The sequence below is a fragment of the Manis pentadactyla genome, chromosome 12, assembly GCF_030020395.1.
Source record: "Manis pentadactyla isolate mManPen7 chromosome 12, mManPen7.hap1, whole genome shotgun sequence".
NCBI lineage: Eukaryota > Metazoa > Chordata > Mammalia > Pholidota > Manidae > Manis > Manis pentadactyla.
Window position 1 is genome coordinate 106,644,701 of NC_080030.1, and position 20,458 is coordinate 106,665,158.

Consider the following 20,458-nt stretch of genomic DNA (forward strand, 5'->3'; position numbering starts at 1 on the left):
CCTAACATATTTTTTTTTAATAAGCCATACAGTTTTAAATATTCAAATAAAAAGAAACAGAACTAGAGATTTAAGCTGGCCCCACTTTCTGGGTACCAGAGGCCTGACTTACCTGGACTAGAGTAGGTAACACAGATATGATGCTGGTGTAATAAGGGGACAAGTAAAAATGGGCGATGGCTTGGCAAACTCTACTTTCAAATCTGGAAGTAAAGATGCAGAGCTCCCTTGAGCCCGCTGCAGCCCTCACAACGGTCTCGGTCTGTAGGAAATGCCGGCTTTCCATTCTTGCCACACTCTCTTCTTCACAGCTCCACATTCTCTGGCATTTTGACCCTTTTTGCTCACTGAAGCTCACTTCGGTCTGTCAAAACATCAAGGGGGAAAATCCCCAAACCGAATAGATGAATAAACACTTTTCGTGTGAACAATCATATGAAGATGAACCTCCTTTGCAAAAATAAAAGTCAGTGGGTTTTTTCATCCTTAAGTAACTCAAATATGGCTGGGTTTTTTTTTTTTTTTTGCCTTTACTAAATGGCACTTTTCATTTTATTGACATCAGCCAATTATTTGCTTCTTGCTTCTATTTTTCTCTAATCACACTGGTACCCTGTGTTTTTCTTTTTGATTGCGTTTCATCCCAGAATATTTGATTTTTGACTATCTTGTTCTGTGAATAGATCTGCTATTAATTAGTGAAACTCATAAAAGGAAAAAGGAAGCAGTGAACACTAGTGCTAGCAGGATCTCACGTCAACATCCATACCATTTTTTATAAGAAAAACATTCACTTTTATTACGGAATCTACAACCATTATTGTATGGTACTACATCTTGCAGCATTCTCAAACGTGCCAGCATTCGATATGGACAGCAAGCTGGCCCCCAGGAAACAAAGCGTGATGCACAAATACGGGCAGCTGGTAGGACCCCAGCAGCGCGGCAATAAAGGGCAGCAAACATTTCCTTATTTGAATAAGAACTCCTGCGACCTCGGAGTATTTTTGGTAAAGTTAAGGAAAAGCTACTGCAGTCAGGGGAGGGCTGTCTTTAGACTTCAAAGACTGGCTGCCAGGGACCACAGTGAGTATCAGACCTGAAGCCAGTGGAAAAAATACTAAGTTGGCAAGGAACGCGTTTCTTCCCAAAATGGAAAGCTAACTTATACAGATGCTTAGCATACTATGATTTGACAGGTTTACAGTGATTAAAACGGCAGAGAGAAATGATAACAGTATTTATACCATTAGCATGTAAAGAACATAGATTTAAAAATCGGCAGCCAGAAATTCTGTGACAGCTCCTGAGACAAGCGGCCCTCTGCCCTGCCCGCTCCATGCCAGCGGTGACCAGCGTGAATGGGACACAGAGTAAAAACGGGGCTCTAGTGTGTGTGAGTGAGAAATCCTGGAGAAGTGACATAGCTGCATGTTATTAAATGACAAAACATATTTAGAGGCTTTATTTAAAAATCTCTCACTGTTCATTATCAAAGTTACAAGATTGTTTGCATACCAACAGACTGTAAACATAGGAAATTTTCATTAAGGAAAGATGGGTTTACTGTAATTTGATCTTTTACAAAAAATTACTGCAAGTTATTGATAACAGAATTTCTCTTTTACTTTCTTAAGTCTAATTCTCTTAAAAATTAAACCATTGTTTCCAGTCCCTCGAGCTAAAGTTCAACCACGGTCACCTTAGGAAATACCCTGTTGATTTATTAATCAGAAACACCAATTGAGTGGCACACATTTCCATTTTCTTCCTAGGCCAAAGGTTTTGGCTTCACTGTATTTTCCAGGCACACAGGAGCCTTGCAGGGGTCCTGTCCTGTAAAAAGGCTTCCTTGTCGCAGCTGAGGTGGAACAGCAGAGACTGGGGGGGGGCAGGGGTGACGGGAGGGCAGGCCGGCCCCAGGCCCTTATCTCCCATGGCATCATCTTCCTGCTCGTCTTGCAGTGGCATTTCTGGTCAGGCTGCCTCCACGGAACCTGACCGAAGCAGCAGGGTGACATGCTCTGGAAAATCCTGCCTAAGGGTGATTCCGCTTAGGTAAATCGTTGGTCCTTCAATCTGTTGGCTGTGGGATGATACTAATATGAAGAAAATTATCCGGGTAGCTCAGATGTTCACTCAGCCACTGCAGAGGTGTGTCTAACATTGGCTCAATTCCATGAATCATCACTTGATTCTTTTTTTCTCCATCTAGCCCAAGAAAGAAATTCAATTACAATCAGTAAGAGTGAAAAGAGGTGAGGAAAAAAATAAAATCTTGCTTTGCAGGTATCTGTAATGAATTAAATGGATTTTACAGCTTCACCAGGTGAAACCAGGCTTGTCTCCTGAGCAGGAAATGTGGACATGGAGAAAGTTGAAATGTTGCAGTATGTATCACCCAAAACAGAAACCTGAGGGTTACAATGAATTCTGATAAAAATTCTGTTGCTATATGTGAAAGTATTCATTCTTTCTTAATTACTGTGTGTACCTAAGACTGACGTTAATGAAACTGCAGTGTAGAAAACAGTGCATTGTACCCACTGACCAAAATTTCTTTTAGTTACACTTAAAAACCATACTATACGGCTACTGAAAACAACAGTTATGAAGTAGGTCAATACATACTTGACATGTGTCAAATAGAAATGTGACTGGAAATCAGCAAGAATGGGATCAGTGTTTGGGAAGCTGTTTAATAACAGAAGGCAGCTGTAGGCTACTTATCATAAAGTTGTTAATATCAGCATTTTTCAGGAACATTATTAGAATAAGAGCTGCAGCTTTAATGCAAAGGAACTTGAGTCTGACTCCGGGGTTCCTGCCCTGGTAGTCATGACACCTAATTGATTCTTGTTAACTCCCAGTCAGCTGATCGAAAGGGTGTTGCAATTCACTTTCCTTCTAAATTCAGATTTTATTACAAATTGAATTTAAGGTTAGTTTTGCATCTTTTATGATTTTGGTATGATGTAGTACTGACGGTCTGTTAAGTAAATGGCAGCACCCCTGGTTGCTATAAGAAAACAAAACCAAACTCCTTTGGAAACAATAAAACATAGAACCTTCAAGAAACTCTGCCACTCAGCACAATTCTTGTTTTGTCTCTTGTAATGTCTTCAAATCACAAGTGTCTAAACCTCTCTGCTTCCTGGAAACAGGAGACAATAAGGAAACGTGGAATTCATGGAAATGTACCAGGGAAATACTCCACCGGTTCTGCTCTGTCCACATGACTTTTGCATCACTAGTACTCTAATGTCTAGGCAGAAGGGGCTGATGATGTCTGGTGATAAAAAGAAACCCTTTTAAAGATATACTTAAACTTCCTGTTAGAGGCAGCACAGTCCTCGGCGATGCTTGATGGACTGGCAATGAGAGAGGACATGAAAACACTGCAGAGAATTGGTAAAAGAATGCCAAAGATAAAAACCTAGCAAGCATACATACTATCAACCCCAAAGATGACCAAATAAAAGCCCCCAAACAAACCCCTGATTCACTGTGATAGTTTAAAACAATTTTGGAAGCAGACATCCCCTCAAGATACTAACCTAGAAAGTGTTCATGTTGGGATGTTGCTGCCAGTCTCTGTTGCATCTACACACACTGTTTTACAAAGTTGTGATCAGTGTTAATAGCATAGCTGGTTTTCATAATGATGGGGATCATCTATAAATAAGAGATTAAGCAATATACAGAATACAACAGAAAGCGGTGTTGGTACTTGAGAAGATTTTTAAATGTTGGTATTCAAATGGATAAACCCTCAGCCATCTGGAATGATTCATTCTTTGTAAGTTCTAGATTGCCAAGGTTTTACTGTATCAAATCTTTCTTAGAATACTTGAAAACATTTCCGGTGTAGTTTTCTCCATATTCTTATTATATAGTTCTTTGAAATATTTTAATGTTCTCAGAATCTTCCTCCTACTTAGCACTGAGTCAAAAAATGAAAGAGCATGTAGTGTAAGAGTAAAAGTTCCTGATCTGTAAAGTTCTTCCTTAAGCCAGAGTCATCTTTGGACACTATGAAACAGAACAGAACAAACAAGTCACAAAGCCCTGCCCAAAATACTGTGCCTAAAGCCATGTTCAAATGTGGGAACAGAAACAACACGGCACACGACCCACTCGTGCCCAGTGTGCCTGAAAGGCAAGATACCAACACCGAGGACGGAGGGAGGTTATGAGTTCTCCACAGAAGGTGAAGGACATAAGCACCATTCAAACACTGTGTATAACAAACCCAGTAAATCAGGTTATCAGAAAACTGAACAGGCAACACTGATCCTCTGCTTGAAACTGGGGGGACTTTTCCGGGGAGGGGTTGGGGTGAGGAGGTGGGGGATAAAGGGGCACAATAATTTCCAATCACAATGTAAGCTGGTTACATGGAGAATACAGCCAATGATTCTGTAACATCTTCTTATGTTGACAGATAGGAGCTGCACTATTGGGGGGAGGATTTAATAATATGGAGAACTGGTGGACCACTGTGTTGTATACTTGAAACCAATGTAAGATTGCATATCAATGATACTTCAATTTTAAAAAAAGAAAAGACATAACAAGTATTGGCGAGAATGTGGAGAAAAGGGAACACTTGTACACTCTTGTTGGGGATGTAAATTGTGGCCATTACAGAAAACCTTATGGTCACATACAATTAAGAATTGAACCACCAACAATCAAACAATGCCACGTCTGGGTATTTATCCCAAGAGAACAAAAATACCAATTTGAAGAGATATATGCTGCCCACCTCATGTTCACTGCAGCACTATTTACAATAGCTGAGAAATGAAAGCAACCTAAGTGTCCACTGATGGGGGAATGGAAAAGAAGATGTATATATACAATGGAATCCTTCTCAGCCATAAAAAAGAATGACACCTTCCCCACTTGTGACAGCATGGATGGACATAGAGGATATTATGCCTGGTGAAACAGACAGAAAGACAGATACTGTATGATTTCACTCACATGTGGAATCTTAAAAAACAAAATAAATAAAACAAATTCATAGATACAGAGAACAGATTGGTGGTTATCAGAGGGGAGGAGACTGGAGGGCAGGCACAGAGAGGAAAGGGGGTCACCTGCATGGGGATGGGTGGTAAACAGACTTTTAGTGGTGACCACTTTTTAGTGCATACACACATGTTGAACTATAATGTTGCACACTTGAAACTTGTATGATAGTAAACATTGATTTTAAGTCAATAAAAATTTTTGATTAAAAAAAAAACTGGGGGGACTTTTAATCTGTAACATAAAAGTGTCACTAACTAAACTTAGACAACAAAGGGAGTGGATCTAGGACTGTCATATTCTTCAACACAACAGTTTAAGATTTTAAATACATTATTTTGTCACTGCCTACGTTTGTCCAAATTTATCTTTTTTGTCTTCTGACTTCCCCCAATAACACAACTGTCACCAGGGGGATTCTTAGACTGGGAGGCAGTCCCCTTCCAACTACTAATTGAAGCTGTTCTCTTCGTCATCATCTATCTCTAGGGCCTGGCATGGTGCCTGATGCTTAGTAGTCGGTCAGTAAATGTTTCTGGAGCCAGATTACTTTGTTGTGGTAGAACGCACTGCCAAAATTAATGTTCTGGGAACAGTTTCTGACAGCAGTACTATAAGCACAAGAGCTCTACCTGTAAAGACTGTTTTGATCATTAAGACAACAAAAAGTCAAAGTGTTCCCAGATAAGCCAAGAGGTATATATGCCATCACCAAAATTCATGCCATAAATAACAACAAAGCATGACTGGGCACTTTGGTAATAATCAGAACTAACAAAACAGAGCAGTGAAAAATTAGATGTTTCTTTTTTTTCCTAACAGTAGAAAGCAAACACTTGATACGCTGCTAAAGCAAATCATGTTTTTGGTAAAGAAGCCTTTGTGTTTCAAAATGGGGATCTAGAATTTAGTACTTGGGAGTAAGAAATATGTCACTACAAAGCAAATGACTCAGGAGAAAAATGTTATTCCACACCTCACCCACTCAGGTTTCTTTAAAAGTCAGCTAGATGGCCTAGAGTAAGCACATGTTTGAGACAGTAATCAAGTGAACCCGTTCTATATGAATTCTCATACACAGGGCACTTTTTGGAGGTAACTTTGGTTTTGATATATTTTCACACTTATATAATAGTTGCAAAAGTAGTACAAGGAATTCCCCTTCACCCAGTTCATCAATTGTTGACATTTTGCCCCATTTGCTTTATTATCATTCTGTGCATAGATTTTCTGAATCATCTGAGAATACATTAGAAACAGTTCTTTACCTCTGAGTATTTTAGCGTATACTTTCTAGTAAAGATATTTTTTTACCTAATTATAGTTGTTATGAAAAAAATTTTTTAATTTAACATTGATATAATACTACTATACTATCATCTCAAATTTTATCAACAATCCCAATTATTTTTTTTCTCAGTCTAGGATCCAGTCCAGGAATCACGCAATGCTTTTAATTTTCATATCTCTATATTGTTCTTTAATGTGGACAATTTTTAGTTTTTCTCTGGATTTCTTAATCTTGACAATATTGAAGAGTACACCTCATTATGTAGAATGTCCACAAAGCAATTTTTAAACCTGTTCTAATTCATCTTGTAAATATAAGGATAGTCATTCATAAATACTTTGGGTCTACAAATTAAGGAAAAGGCCAGAAACCAATGTCAGAAAAGTGTATTTTTCTTGAGATGGAAGAGGAATCCAATTCACTTTAAAAGTCAGATATTAAATCTTAAGTGATCATGTATCAATAGAGAATATCACAATAAAGTTTCATTTTCATATTCACTTACAGGCCTAAGTTGTTTTTTTTTTTTTTTAATTTTATTTTGGTATCATTAATCTACAGTTACATGAAGGACATTATGTTTACTAGGCTCCCCCCTTCACCAAGTCCCCCCCACATCCCCGTTCACAGTCACTGTCCATCTGCATAGTAAGATGCTGTAAAATCACCACTTGTCTTCTCTGTGTTGCGCAGCCCTCCCCGTGCCCCCCACACACTATACATGCTAATCGTAAGGCCCCCTTTCTTTTCTTCCCCCCCTTATCCCTCCCTTCCCACCCCTCCTCCCCAGTCCCTTTCCCTTTGGTAACTGTTAGTCCATTCTTGGGTTCTGTGCTTCTGCTGCTGTTTTGTTCCTTCAGTTTTCTTTTGTTCTTTTACTCCACATATGAGTGAAATCATTTGGTACTTGTCTTTCTCCGCCTGGCTTATTTCACTGAGCATAATACCCTCTAGCTCCTTCCATGTTGTTGCGAATGGTATAAAGGCCTAAGTTTTTTATGAAAGATAAAATGTATTACCACCAATAGCCTAATAAAAACAAATTCAAGTCTTAGTTAGTATGTACTTTAAACTGAATATTTTTAGAGCTGTGGGACACTCTAAGAAAAATATATTCAGAGGGATTTTGACTGTATGACTAGAATAAGAAAAATTATATACAGAAGCAAAAATTAAAGAAAGAAAATTCACATTAGCCACACAAGTCACTAATGAAAACTTAGTGATCTTAAAACAATGGTAACTTCTAATGCATATATAAAAAAAGAAGTCTATATATGGGTGTGTGTACATACAAGCTCCTATATATAATATGAATATAATAAATATACAATAATACAAATAAAACAAAGGAGAAACAGCCCATTTTGCACTATAGTTATTAAGGTGCTACTGAAAAACAGATGAATCGGGAGGTAGGCAACCTGAATTCCGATTCTGGGAATGAAGGACTCTGGGGGGCCTCATCTCTCTTTCAGAGTGTGACGTATACAGCGAAGGCGTCCATCTAGATCCGTGGTTTGTGACTCTGGCTGACCACCAGAACCATTTGGAAGATTTTTAAAAACATATTAAGTTAAGCCCCTCTCCAGACTTCCTGAATCTATCTCCAGGGTATAGTTGCTTTTAAATGCTCCCTGGAATAAATTTTATGACAATACAGGGGTAAAACTTTTCTTCAAACAAAATCTCATGCGGAAATCCAACATGTAACACCAGTGAAAGTGGGGCAGCTCTGACCGACGTGAGATCGGGCCTGTCTCCCACGTCCCCTGCGGGCCACCCTATAAGCCATGACAGTTTCTGATAAAGCTCCCCAGGCTGCTTTGTGGCCCCTGGTCTGGAGTACAGGGTCACGGACAGGTCTTCCCACTCTAGTACATTTATGCCTCAACAGCAGAGTATTTCTTTCAGAGTTCAAATCAGAGTCATTCACTAATTTTGAATTCTTAGGCAAATTACTTAGTCCTCTGAGTCTCAATTTCCTCCTCTTATAGTGTGAATAAAGCATTCCACTCTCCAGGGTTGCATGAATATTAAACGGGACATCTAAGCAGAGCTCTCAGCACAGAGCCCCCAAACAGGGCTGAGACACAGTAGGTATTCAAAAACATGAGTAACTCTCTTCTCACACCCTGAACAAGTGTCAGAATATTACATACAGAGTGAATCTAGACAGATCAGTTTTCAAAAGATCATGGCTTAGTTACAAAAAGTAAACACATACTGTAATTCTCTTTTGCACATAGTCATAGGAACAAGGTGATTCTTTTAGTATTAGATACATCAAAAGATACATAAAAAACATGGATTCAATTATGTGATTGGCATGCAAAGATCTGTGAGAATTTGGCCTCATGTTAACATATACTATGAATTACTCAGCCCATTTAGTACACCGTGAGGTGCACAAATTTTATGAAATGTGTTAAGGAAAACAAAAGATGACAACTACAAAATGTCAAAGACTCAATCATTATGCAAACAAAACTCAGGACATTTTTAAACGTCCTTAAGCACTGTAAACCCGGGTTATGTTAGCTGTGCTCTCGACATGCAAAGCGCATCAGTAGAGCACACAGACAAGTCAAATGAGCCCTTCTGTACAATGGTTGCTGTTTAATAGACTTTGGATAAGGCAAAAAAAAAAGACAAAAACATTCAGGTAGGGGAAAAAATTGCCAACATCTTTGTTATACATTTTCAAAGATATTATCATTTGCGAACTCATTTCTGCCTTTTAGAGACTTCTATCCGCAATGGCTCATAACCTTCTCTTATCCCAATCTGCATTCTAGTCTTTATTTTTTAGCTAATTTTCCATAAAGAGTATGACCTAAATGTCTTTAAAAATAGGTTACTTGAGGTTCTACAGAGATGCAAGAGTTTCATTCTTACTATTAGTAAGTATACTTTTTGAATTTAAAGGAGGCTAAAGAAATAGATGGTATATCTGCAAGGGAAATTGTTTTTAATCAGAAATTTTCAGAACTTTTTTTAGTTTACACTTGTGAATATGGAACAATATTAATCTAAGCCAAAGCTTGTCACCATTGGAGTTTAGTTTTGTGACTTCTCACTGACATTTTTTAACTGAGTAGTAAACAACTTGATTTGCTATTGTGAAATGTGTCGTGCTGAAGGTAAAACTTCTGGAAAATACTTCGTATTTCTAAATAAGTTTTAAACAAATATAAAAGATGAGCTTTCTGATTACCACTATTCTGAACAGTTTTGCTCTGTCTGACAAATTCTTTAACCTCTGATATGCTCATTAGTAAAACTCCAACTAATTGAATCCATCGACATGAAAAACCACGGGCAGAAATGCGAAGGGCATGCATCATGCTGAAGGATTTTCGGACTCCACCTTGGCAGTAATAGTCGGTGAGGTCAGGTCAAAGAGGGTTAAACCAAGCCAGGATATAGCCAAAGGAATACATCAAACGCTGATTTTAAAAGGGCAATTAATCTTAGACAGAAATGCTTCCTGGGGAATGAGATCTCAATCTTAAGAGCACACTACATGATGTAGCAGTAAAAATGAACATATACAAGCTTACAGAGCTTTTATCCTGTGATCACAAACAGAAGGAGAGTGCTGTTTATCAGAGAAATACAAACCCATTTAAAAATACTTACATTAACTTCTTCCGGACCTATGCTCACTTAGCAGTAAAGGTCTTGATGAATATATGTATCACAGTTACTATATACCACGTATCTCTTCCTATGTGTAAACTTTAAATTTCATATATTTTTTAAATTTCTGCCCAAAATATACCAGAGCCTTGACTCTCAACACTTTAAACAAGCTTTCAAAACATGTCCATGTTAATTCTTTCATTGACTTTGCTTATAACCTTTTTATTTATTAATGGGAGACATAAACCAAAATCTAAACAAATATACATATATATGCAATGTTAGCTATAATTATGAAAAGAACACAGTATTAAAGTAACTGATTATAAGGGACATTTTAATAAACTGATTAAAAAACCTCATGATAAGATAAAAATGTGGTAAAAGAAATTAAAATTAATTAAAAACAAAAACAAAAACACTTGAAAATATGGGTTCAAATGTTCTTTGACCTGCTTTCATAAAATGACCCAGTAATTCTTGTTGGGCATAATAGGGCCCATTAATATTTGTCAAGTATGAATTACAGAATAGTTCAGAATTAACTGTTTTATTTAAAATATAGGCAATAATTACACTGTTTATATAGGGCTCACAGGACTTATTTTAAGAAGAAATGACTACCTTTTAATCACCTGCATGTGTTTTTTGCTAAGGGAGCTTTTTTTCTAGTGCTAAAGATGCAATAATAATTGTGTGATTGTCTGTTCCCAGTTTTGAAAAAGGCTAATTCATTTAACTTCTTGAGATTTAAATAAAGAGCAATAATTGAAGGGAAACCAAAAGATTCTTCTGGCAGGTTCAGTAATTAATGGAAATCAATCATTAACGGGAGAATAATGAAAATAATCCATTTATTATTTTTTCAATTTCAGAAAAGACATATGTCAATGGATTAAGTCATTAACAGATTCCACATCGCCAGGATTGGTCCGCGTCGCCCACGTGTTGGGACGAAGCAGAGATGGAGGGAGAATGAAACAATCAAGGCAAAGAATCTGACTCAGTTTTAGTTTAGAAGTTGATGACATCATGACACATTTAAGAAAATATATTATAATTACCAAGTTTAAGCCGAGCCTAACAAACGGCTACTCTCAAAACCCGAGTCTAGTAGATCTTTGCCCCTGAGGGCTACACTTGAAGAACTTTCTGAATCCCCACAATGAATGACCTGTCTCACTTTTTTAACGTACAATGTGCATTCAACGAGGGAGAGGAAACGAGAACAGAGAGTGTCTGGATGAAACAGAAAGGCGAGTGACCAGTGACCCCGGCCCGCACGTCAGGCTCACCGTGCCCCCAAAGTCACATACGGGGCCTTCCGCAGTCGCTTGTGAGCAGCTGAAACTTCAAAGAAACATGCAATCCACTGCTCACCACCTTCCAAAAACAGCTTTCACTGACGGCATCGCTGGCAGACCTCTTGCCTTAAGGTTTTTACTTTTAATGTATTTTAAGAAGTATACGATAATCAAGCTGGCTGCCGCGACGAAGGAGGACCTCTTAGTAAAATAAGCTTCTTTCTTCCTTACCAGAGCCACTCTTCTGGCATCTCTAATCCTGTCCAGAAGTTAACTTCTAAGAAATAGTAAAACTCAGTGGCATGGAACTCTCGCCGAACTCTAAGAAAAGCAGCCCCAACACCGGCTTCCATTTGGAGTTCATATATTTACACCTTCGGTGTGGAGGCGGAACATCAGCAAGGTCTTGCCTCTGAAAAGTGAGATTATCAACAAACAACAAGGAAAACTAGGCTGCTTTTTTCTAACCCTATTTATAATTTATGAGTACAGTTATTTGTAAAAAAACATTAGCAAAACTTCAGAAAAACAAAAATATGTTAATCGTAAACCCTTGGAAAAATACAGGATTTACAAAATCTCACTTACAATCTTCATTCATTTAAACCCTACAACCATACTATAAGGCTGGTAGCAGGAAATTGCTGTATTTTATGGAGTAAGAAACCTGGGTTCATTTTTTAAAAACTAACAACACACCAGCTAAATGATCTTCCAAATCAAACAGTGTGAAGATACAAAGGGACATCACAATGAGAACAAACTCTAAATGAGGGGAAAAGAATTACTGAGACTGTAGAACCAGTGTTATTCTTACTCCTAAACCCTCATTCTGATGAAGTTTGGAGGTTTGCAGGTTTTTGCAACGTGCAAACTGCACGTTTCTGCAGCTTGAATTTGCAAATTGAAATGCCACCTCTTTTTGGGGAGAGCGGGGGTCAGTGCCATGATAACAAAAGTGACAACTTCTGGTTCAAGCCTCTATCACAAGGTGCCAATCAACCAGCTTTAATTCTAACACATCAAAGGACTTGCATCATGTAAACAACATGAGTTTTAGATGTTTCTTTTCTCTAATTGCTTTATATCTACAAAAAAATTACTGTAACATCAAAATTAATTCACTTTATAAACACAACATAATCCTATGTTATAAAGCAAAGGAAAAATGTAAACATAAGACCTTTTCTTACTTTTTGTAAAACTATTCTATGATTACTCATGAAGCATATCAAACATGAATAGCTTTTGCCAGCACCTTGCAGTTAGGGGTATGATGATGCCTCTAGCCTCAAGCTGTTAAAATTATCTTCCAATACACTAAAACCAGGCAAACAACAGATCAATTTTAGTCACTTCGTTTCCTCGGTGCTTTCTCTACACTTCTGACATCACTGACAAGTTTTGCACATACATGGGAGAAAAGTAAAAAAACACAGCTAGGCCCTCAGCAAACAGAATAGGGACATGTTAGACCAGGTGTCACAGGCTCTACGTCCCCAGTGCTCATGCGGCCCCCTTCACCAGCTTCCTGCTCATCCTTTCAGACTTAGCTCGGCCTTCACAACACCCTCCAGAATGGTAAGACAACAATTTCTGGCCCTCACATTCTCTGCGCATCTCCACCCCCACGTGCACCATCTGTGCATCTTTCTGACCATTCCAACCACAGCCTCTTAGCGGCAGGGAACAGCCTTGCCTGTCTTAGTGTTCCCGGGGCCAGAGACAGTGCGATGCAGAGAGACTGGGGAACAGGGAAATCAGCAGCATTGAGGGGAAGCCAGAAGTTGAAGGACAGCTGGGAAGGGTCTCAAGGGGTGAATGAACTCCCACAGAGCAGGGCAGAAGTGGAAATGGAAAAAGCCAAGAGGTGACAGGATTGTCCTTGTTGGTAAGAAGGGTCCAGGGACCTCTGCTCACTGACCACGGAATGCAAGCCTGTCCCTACACACGCACCCCATCTGTACGGTATCAAACAGGAATTCAGGATTAAAACAGGCCAACTGTTACAGAGGACGAATGAACTGGAACCTTGAAATAAATGGTTATGAAAGCAAGAATGGGCATTTTTATTCTCATAAGCCTGATTTACTAGGTTTTCACATATTATATTAGAAGACTAGGAAATGAAACATGATTAGGCAAAGCTTACAGGTTTCTTTGTATTCTCCAACATAAAAGAATAAAAGCGGTGAAAGCTGTGGTTTTTAATTTTTGTTACTTTTTTATGTTGTTTTTACTGAACAAAGAAGTATTTCACCTTAAGTCTGGTACAGAAGTTCGGCTCTCTGAGTCATTTTAACTACAGCTGACACCACAGAAAAAACTTACCTGAGCTCACCTTTGGTGACTTCCTGTTACCTCTAACTTGGCTAATTTCTCTAGCCACTTACACAATCAAAGAAAAAAGGAAACACAACAGGAGCTTGTCATTGGCTACCCACGAGAACAGTGCCCTAAGCACATCTTCACAAACACCACTGCGCTCTGCTCCGTGCGCTGAAATAAGGGGCGAGTCCCCCATGCGTGAGTCATGCGTGAGGAGCTGCAGACACTGGCGCCACGCAACTCCGATGGAGTACTTTCTCTTTTTATCGTGTGATGAGAGCCAGCTCTTAGCCACACACGCCCAACCTTAACGCCTCCTGCTTTCCACTTAAGGCAGGTGGAGGGGTTCAAAGTGCTTCACATTTGACACAGGCATACGGACCCAGAGAGCAACAGTTCTTTACTGAACAGTGACTTGACGGTGTGAATACTCCCCCCAGATCCTGAAATGACAGGTATTTCCTAATATGAGGTGACAAAAGGAAGAAAACAAGAGTTTTTCCGAAGATGATCTAGTGGTGATAGAAAGGTGGCCTCCTGCTGTATGAAAGGCACCATCAGAAGTACCCCAAAATGCACAGGTGTAGTTGGTATCACTCCAGTGAGGTGTACATACGGTCTGTGCACTCTCCCATCAGTACAAGCACTGGGAAGCACCCTGTCACACAAAGATATTCACCCACAACATCAGGAATCACTTAAGGGGCAGGTTTGTGTTTTAGAGTTGTGAGTGGCTACCTCACTGCCTCCCTTCAAAAAAGTACATGGGAAGCCATACTTTGTATTCTCCAGGAATGGAAATACAGGTAAGGAAGGCTACAAATAAAGGGGAAAATAGAGTCTTTAAAAGAAGGAAGAGCCTCACAAATTTGAATGCCCTCACTGCACAGGGCCATGCCCATCTTGCAAGTGTTGTCAAGATCTGGGTGCCTAAAGGACAAAAGTGTACGGGGTGGCAGGGGGGTGTTCTGCCCCGGTAGTCAGCTCACAGCAAGGGATGCCTTTATTTATATGCCTGAGTGTCACAGCCACCGTTTTAATAAACTCAACAAGAGTGGCCAGAATTATATACAGAAACACTAAAATAACAAGATGAAAAGAACAATGGCACACCAGGAAATGCTACAAAGAGAGAGAACAGCATGTAGGTGAGACTAGGTACTAAACACAAATCACAGAACAAACAGGAAAAAGCAAACATTTCAGAATGTTATTTTAAACTAAACAAAAAAACTAAAAGGTTGACACTGTGTTGTATGTTTGAAACCAACATAAGACTGTTTATCAATGATAGTTTAATTTTAAAAAATTAAAAGGTTGAAAAGAGTGAAAACACAGACAAATAGTACCACAGGAGAGCAGAAACCAACAGACCAGGAGGAGATGGAGATGCGAGTTCTAAATCTCGTTTCTGCAATTAAATAGCTAAGAGATCTTTAGCAAATCATCTTAAAAATTAAGAGACCGAACTAAATTCACTCTAAGGTTCTACGGTCATATGATTCTTATGATTCCCTAAAGACGTCAAATGCAAAATGAACACCCAGCCAACTTCTTCCTGGTCTCCTCTAGTAAAGGTTTTGCCCATTTTTCTGAGCATTTGCTGACAGGCTGTTGGTTGGGGGATACATCATTACAGTAGAACCTTTTTCTTCCAGAATTTTACTTTCACTGTGATCTTCTCACTCAGTAGCCAAAGACTTTATAAAGAAGTAAATTTTAAATGACATAATATTTTTGAAAGCAGACTGTCGAAAAATATTTAAGAACAATAAGGTAGCCATTTAAATATTAAGCTTTAGCTTAAATTTCAATTATTCTTTCTTTTATTGTAGCTGACATACAATACTATGTTTCAGGTGTACGACATAGTGATTTGACATTTTACATTCATTACTAAATGATCACAATAAATCCAGTTACCATCTGCCACTCTACAAAGTAGTTTCGTTTACTCTTAATTAATAAAAGCATATTTTCAATGTTCTTTAAAATACTACACAAAAGTAAACTGGAAATGGATCAAAGACCTGAATGTAAGTCATAAAACCATAAAACCCTTAAAAGAAAACATAGGCAAAAATCTCTTGAATATAAACATGAGCAATTTTTTTCCTAGACACATCTCCTTGGGCAAGGGAAACAAAATAAAAAATGAACAGGTGGGACTACATCAAACTAAAAAGCTTCTGTATAGCAAAGGACACCATCAGCAGAACAAACAGGCATCCCACAGTATGGGAGAATATATTTGTAAAAGACTCATCTGATAAGGTGTTAACATCCAAAATATATAAAGAACTCATACTTCTCAACACCCTAAAAACAAATAACCTGATCAAAAAATGGACAGAGGACCTGAACAGACACTTCTCCAAAGACATACAAATGGCCAACAGGCACATGAAAAGATGCTCCACATCACTAATCATCAGGGAAATGCAAATTAAAACCACAATGAGATATCACCTCACACTAATTAGGATGGCCAGTATCCCAAAGGCTAGGAACAACAAATGCTGGGGAGGATGCGCAGAAAGGGGAACCCTCCACACTGATGGTGGGAATGTAAATTCATAAAGCAATTGTGGAAAGCAGTATGGAGGTTCCTCAAAAACCTAAAAATAGAAATACACCATTTGACCCAGGGACTCCACTCCTAGGAATTTACCAGAAGAAAACACAATTCCTGATTCAAAAAGATACCTGCACGCCTATGTTTATTGCCACACTGTTTGCGACAGCGAAGATGTGGAAGCAACCAAAGTGTCCAATACAAAAAAACTCCTCTGAAGACTAAAATTACACAGCAAGATAGATTAGGATTCTGTAATAATATAATCAACTTAATGGTAACTATGCCAGGATTTAATGGTCATAAATAATGTTTCAGTAAATGACACAAAGAAAGAATTCAGGAATTGGAATACTGAATAAGCGTTCATTTTAGAGACACAAGGATGTGTAATGCCATCAACAACCTTGACTCTACAGTCTAACAGAGGACAGTGATGAAAAACGATACAGTGAGACCTACAAAATATATTTATAACCTCTCAAACCAGTGAAACCAGTTCATTTTCAGTAAGTCTGAGTAGTCCTCAGTGATCTTTCTCAACGATTCCTTCTGGTACTGGTTCAGGCAGCACTTCAGATGGCCCCCTTCTCCTCTCCTACTGAGCCTCTGCTCCTTTTAGAAGAGCTAGATACACACAGACAGCAATGCCAAGAAAGGCACACATATTGGATCAGCGAAACCAATTATATTCGCAAACCAAAGGGCACCTATTTTGAGCTGCATATTCTTTGTTTGGTCATTTAGGCTGGTATACCGACATCCTCCCCAATTCCACTCTGCTTCTAAGTCTACCTTTCAGGCAAACTTTTCCTCAGTACATGACTCTTGAACTGTGTGATAGTTACAAGTCATGTAAATAATACTGCAATCACCTCAACTTAGAGTATGTTAATAAAAAACAGCACTACCACTAGCTATCGAAGTATTACCTTTATAATGCCTTACCTCTTTCCATAAAGGACTTCAAGTGCCAAGTTTTAAAATCTTTTCTACATAATAAATACAAGTCTACACAATAGATTAACAAAGACAGTAATATGCCACTGAAATTTGCCCTCTAGCTTCGTAACCAGTAACAGGGCTAAGATTACAAGTCATTCGGTAATAAGATGAGAGTCAAACTTTGGTACATTAACATGAAGGGCCATAGCGCTGCTATTTAAAAAACAACTTTAATGAATTTTTAGTGGCTAAAAATATGCTCAAGTTATGGTAGGTGAAAAAAGCAGCAGAGCATATAATTTTATACACCCTCCCCCCAACCCAGTATTCAATATACGTGCATGTGTGTGTCAAGAGCGGGCTCTGGGAGTCAGGGAACTAGAGCACACTTTTTCCTTTTGTTTTCTGCATTTTCTTACTGTTCATTATGTTTCGATTAAGGTAACAGTAATTCGGTAACTTTTATATTTTTCCTTTGGCTACAGGAAAACAACTTTAACCCAAGCTACAAAATGAGGACAATGAAAAGGACAAGTCCCTGGTTGGACCTGTGGGACGTCCAAGCCTAAGAGAACAATGCTCAGTAGAACATTAGAAAGTAGCTGAAAATACAAATAAAATACTTATCCACTATTCAGTAGTTTAAACTTTAAAATATCAACCAAAGGCAAGAATTGTTTTTTTTGTTTTACCATCTCTTGTAACTTTGGAAGCAAGAAATACAATGCAAGATTAACAATAATTACCAGAACAAAGACACACGAGGGCACCAGACATGTGATGAGAAGGTAATTTAAAAACAGTGAACTTTATTTTGCCAGAGAGTCAATTCCTTAATATGTTACAGTCAATAATTTATAGAAAAATAAATATTAAGTACTTCTGTTTCAATAGATTTTTCCCTACAAGAATGTGAAAATATTTTCCTGAAGAAACCAGTAAATGTTATTTATAAATGCAGAATGCTTATATTACCTCAGTAACAAAGAAAAATGAAAGAAAGGTTTTAGTGTTGCCGATTACCTTCAGGAGCAACTGCAGAAGGACAAGCTTCTTGGAGGAGGTCGCCTAGTGTGTGCAGCTGTCCGTCTGCAGCCACAGGCCGGAAAAGCCTCTGAATGAAGGGCCGTTCCGTTGTCGTCTATTCGAAAAAGGAAAAGGGAGTCCAACAATTGAGTCTTTGTTGCTGTGAATTACAAATTCATACATCAGAAATTTAAAGTGGGCATTAGATGCCTTTAGTATAGTAATTAGAAGCATGCATCACAAATGTATACTATCACTGCCAAAAATGCTTACAATAAACTCAAATCTCATTATGAGGAAACAATCGGACAAATCCAGAATGTGTGATATTCTAAAGGCAACTGGCCTGGGTTCTTCAAATAAGTCAACGGTGTTAAAAAAAAAAAATACAAAAAGATCAAGAGACTGAATAGCGAGATATAACACCAAAACTAAAAAAAAAAAAAATCAGCCTTCACTGAATACGGGATTGGAGAAGAAAAAAAAAATCGGCTAAACATTTTTGGAAAAACTGAGGAAATACAGAATGAACATTAGATATTATTGAACATGTCAACTTTACTAGGCATGATAATGGTTGTAAGGACAATATCCTAATTTTATGAAATTCATACTCAAGAATTTAGAGATGAGGAGCCATATCTGAAACTTACCTTCAAATGGTTGAAGGAGCGCGGCACGCGCAAATATGGAAAAGTGTTAACTACCGGTGGATCTTGGCGAAGAGTATATCTGGTATTGCTTATTATTTTACATTTTCTACATGTTTGAAAATTTTCAAAATAGTAGATGCAGCATTTCCTCTGACAATTACTGTTAACATTGTCACAATTTATTACTAATAACTTCAATGTTTTACTTGCTTTTAAAATCAAGTTTTGTTTCCCTAAACCACTCATACAGGAGGTGACAGTGATGACGGAAGCCTCCCAATGGCACAGAGGGCAGGGGCTCTGCGATCAGCCAGGCCAGGAACAGCACAAGTCGTTCATGACCTCTATGACCTTGCACCCAGTTCCTCTGGACATTTAGGACATTCCATGCCTGCTCAGTTTGTTGTGAAAATAATTCAAGAACGGTGCCAAGCACAAAGTCAATAAATAAATAAATGCTAGAGAATAAAAACATCCCCCCCATATCTGTTACTTCATTTTAAGAAGGTTAGCTTTTATTTTATGCTTCCAGGAGTGAAAAATCATAAAAACCTTTAAGAGCTGAATAATAAGCCTTATATTTTATAACAAAAATGATTTCAAATACCTTATCACAAAAGACAAGTTTTTTTGTTTGTTTTTAAATCACAGAGCTATACCTCAATGTCTCTGACATAACTTGGAGATACAGTGTAACATAATCATTTTAAGTACGGACAAAAACTGAAATAGAAGAAGAACAGACATGCAGGCATGTGAGCTGTCTTTCCTAGCTCTACACTGTGTGTTCAGTGGACACAAAATAGTTAAAATGGTATTCCATTAATACAGTTAGGTGTGGCAAGCATGAAAAAATCTGCAGAAAACTAAAATCCTGATAATTAATATGCATCGAATATAATCCAATTCACTTCACTAATTGAACTCGAGCGATTTTTTTTTAAGTATGATGATAACCTTCCTTTAGGAAGCTCATACTTCTCACATAAAATGAAACTGAGAACAATATCATGCACAATTGAGGATTAGCTATGTGAAGACAGTAAGGGTTAGGAGAGTTCAGAGAAGAAAGAAATGAATGGGGGCTGTCATAATAATTTAAAATAACCACCACCCACTTAGGGCTTTCTATTTCCCAGGCAATGAAGAGGCTTTTAAGACTTTTTAGCAAAGGAAGTGACGTGATGAAAGAGGCTCTTTCTTAAGGCTAATGGAAAGCAGTGCTGTGTGTGATGCCTTGGTTAAGAGGTAACATCAGGATGACTGGTGAGAGGCTGTCTGCATAATGCAAGCCTGTGCGATGACAACGGGGACTGGGTCGGTGGAAAAGGAGGAGCAGGGTTGTATTCCCAATTAAAGAAGGAAAAGTTAAAATGCATGATCCCTAGTCTGATCTGAAAATAACTAGGGTTTCAGCTACATCAAAGAAGTCTTCGCAAGATTCATTTACCTCCTACTTAGTGAAAGAATTGTGAGGTGACTTTGCTATAATAATATATAGAGAATTATAATATAACCACCCGAAAACAATATGCTGAACAGGAAAAGCCAATATATGAATATGTAGTCTTAGCTACGTATTAAAATACAGCAATTCCCCTCTACCCCCATTCCTACAGAAATGGCCTGTTAATTTCTCTGCACCTCTTTTTTT

At 38.2% G+C, this 20,458-nt stretch overlaps 1 protein-coding gene across 4 annotated transcripts in view; it reads right to left on the reverse strand.

Annotated features, from left to right (window-relative positions):
• Positions 1-1,450: 1,450 nt before the first annotated feature.
• ATG5 (autophagy related 5) overlaps positions 1,451-20,458 on the reverse strand; it is a 91,764-nt gene continuing 72,756 nt past the window's right edge. For 2 of the 4 annotated variants that reach the window (XM_057489456.1, XM_057489457.1), the window contains exons 7-8: positions 18,149-18,266; positions 2,900-3,289 (exon numbers count right to left, since the gene is read on the reverse strand). In XM_057489456.1, the coding sequence (XP_057345439.1) occupies positions 3,138-3,289; positions 18,149-18,266 (270 nt within the window). In that variant the 3' untranslated portion in view covers positions 2,900-3,137. Of the gene's footprint in view, positions 2,212-2,899; positions 3,290-7,199; positions 7,316-18,148; positions 18,267-20,458 lie in introns of those variants that run through there. The other 2 variants (XM_036902875.2, XM_057489458.1) reach the window with 2 other exon arrangements.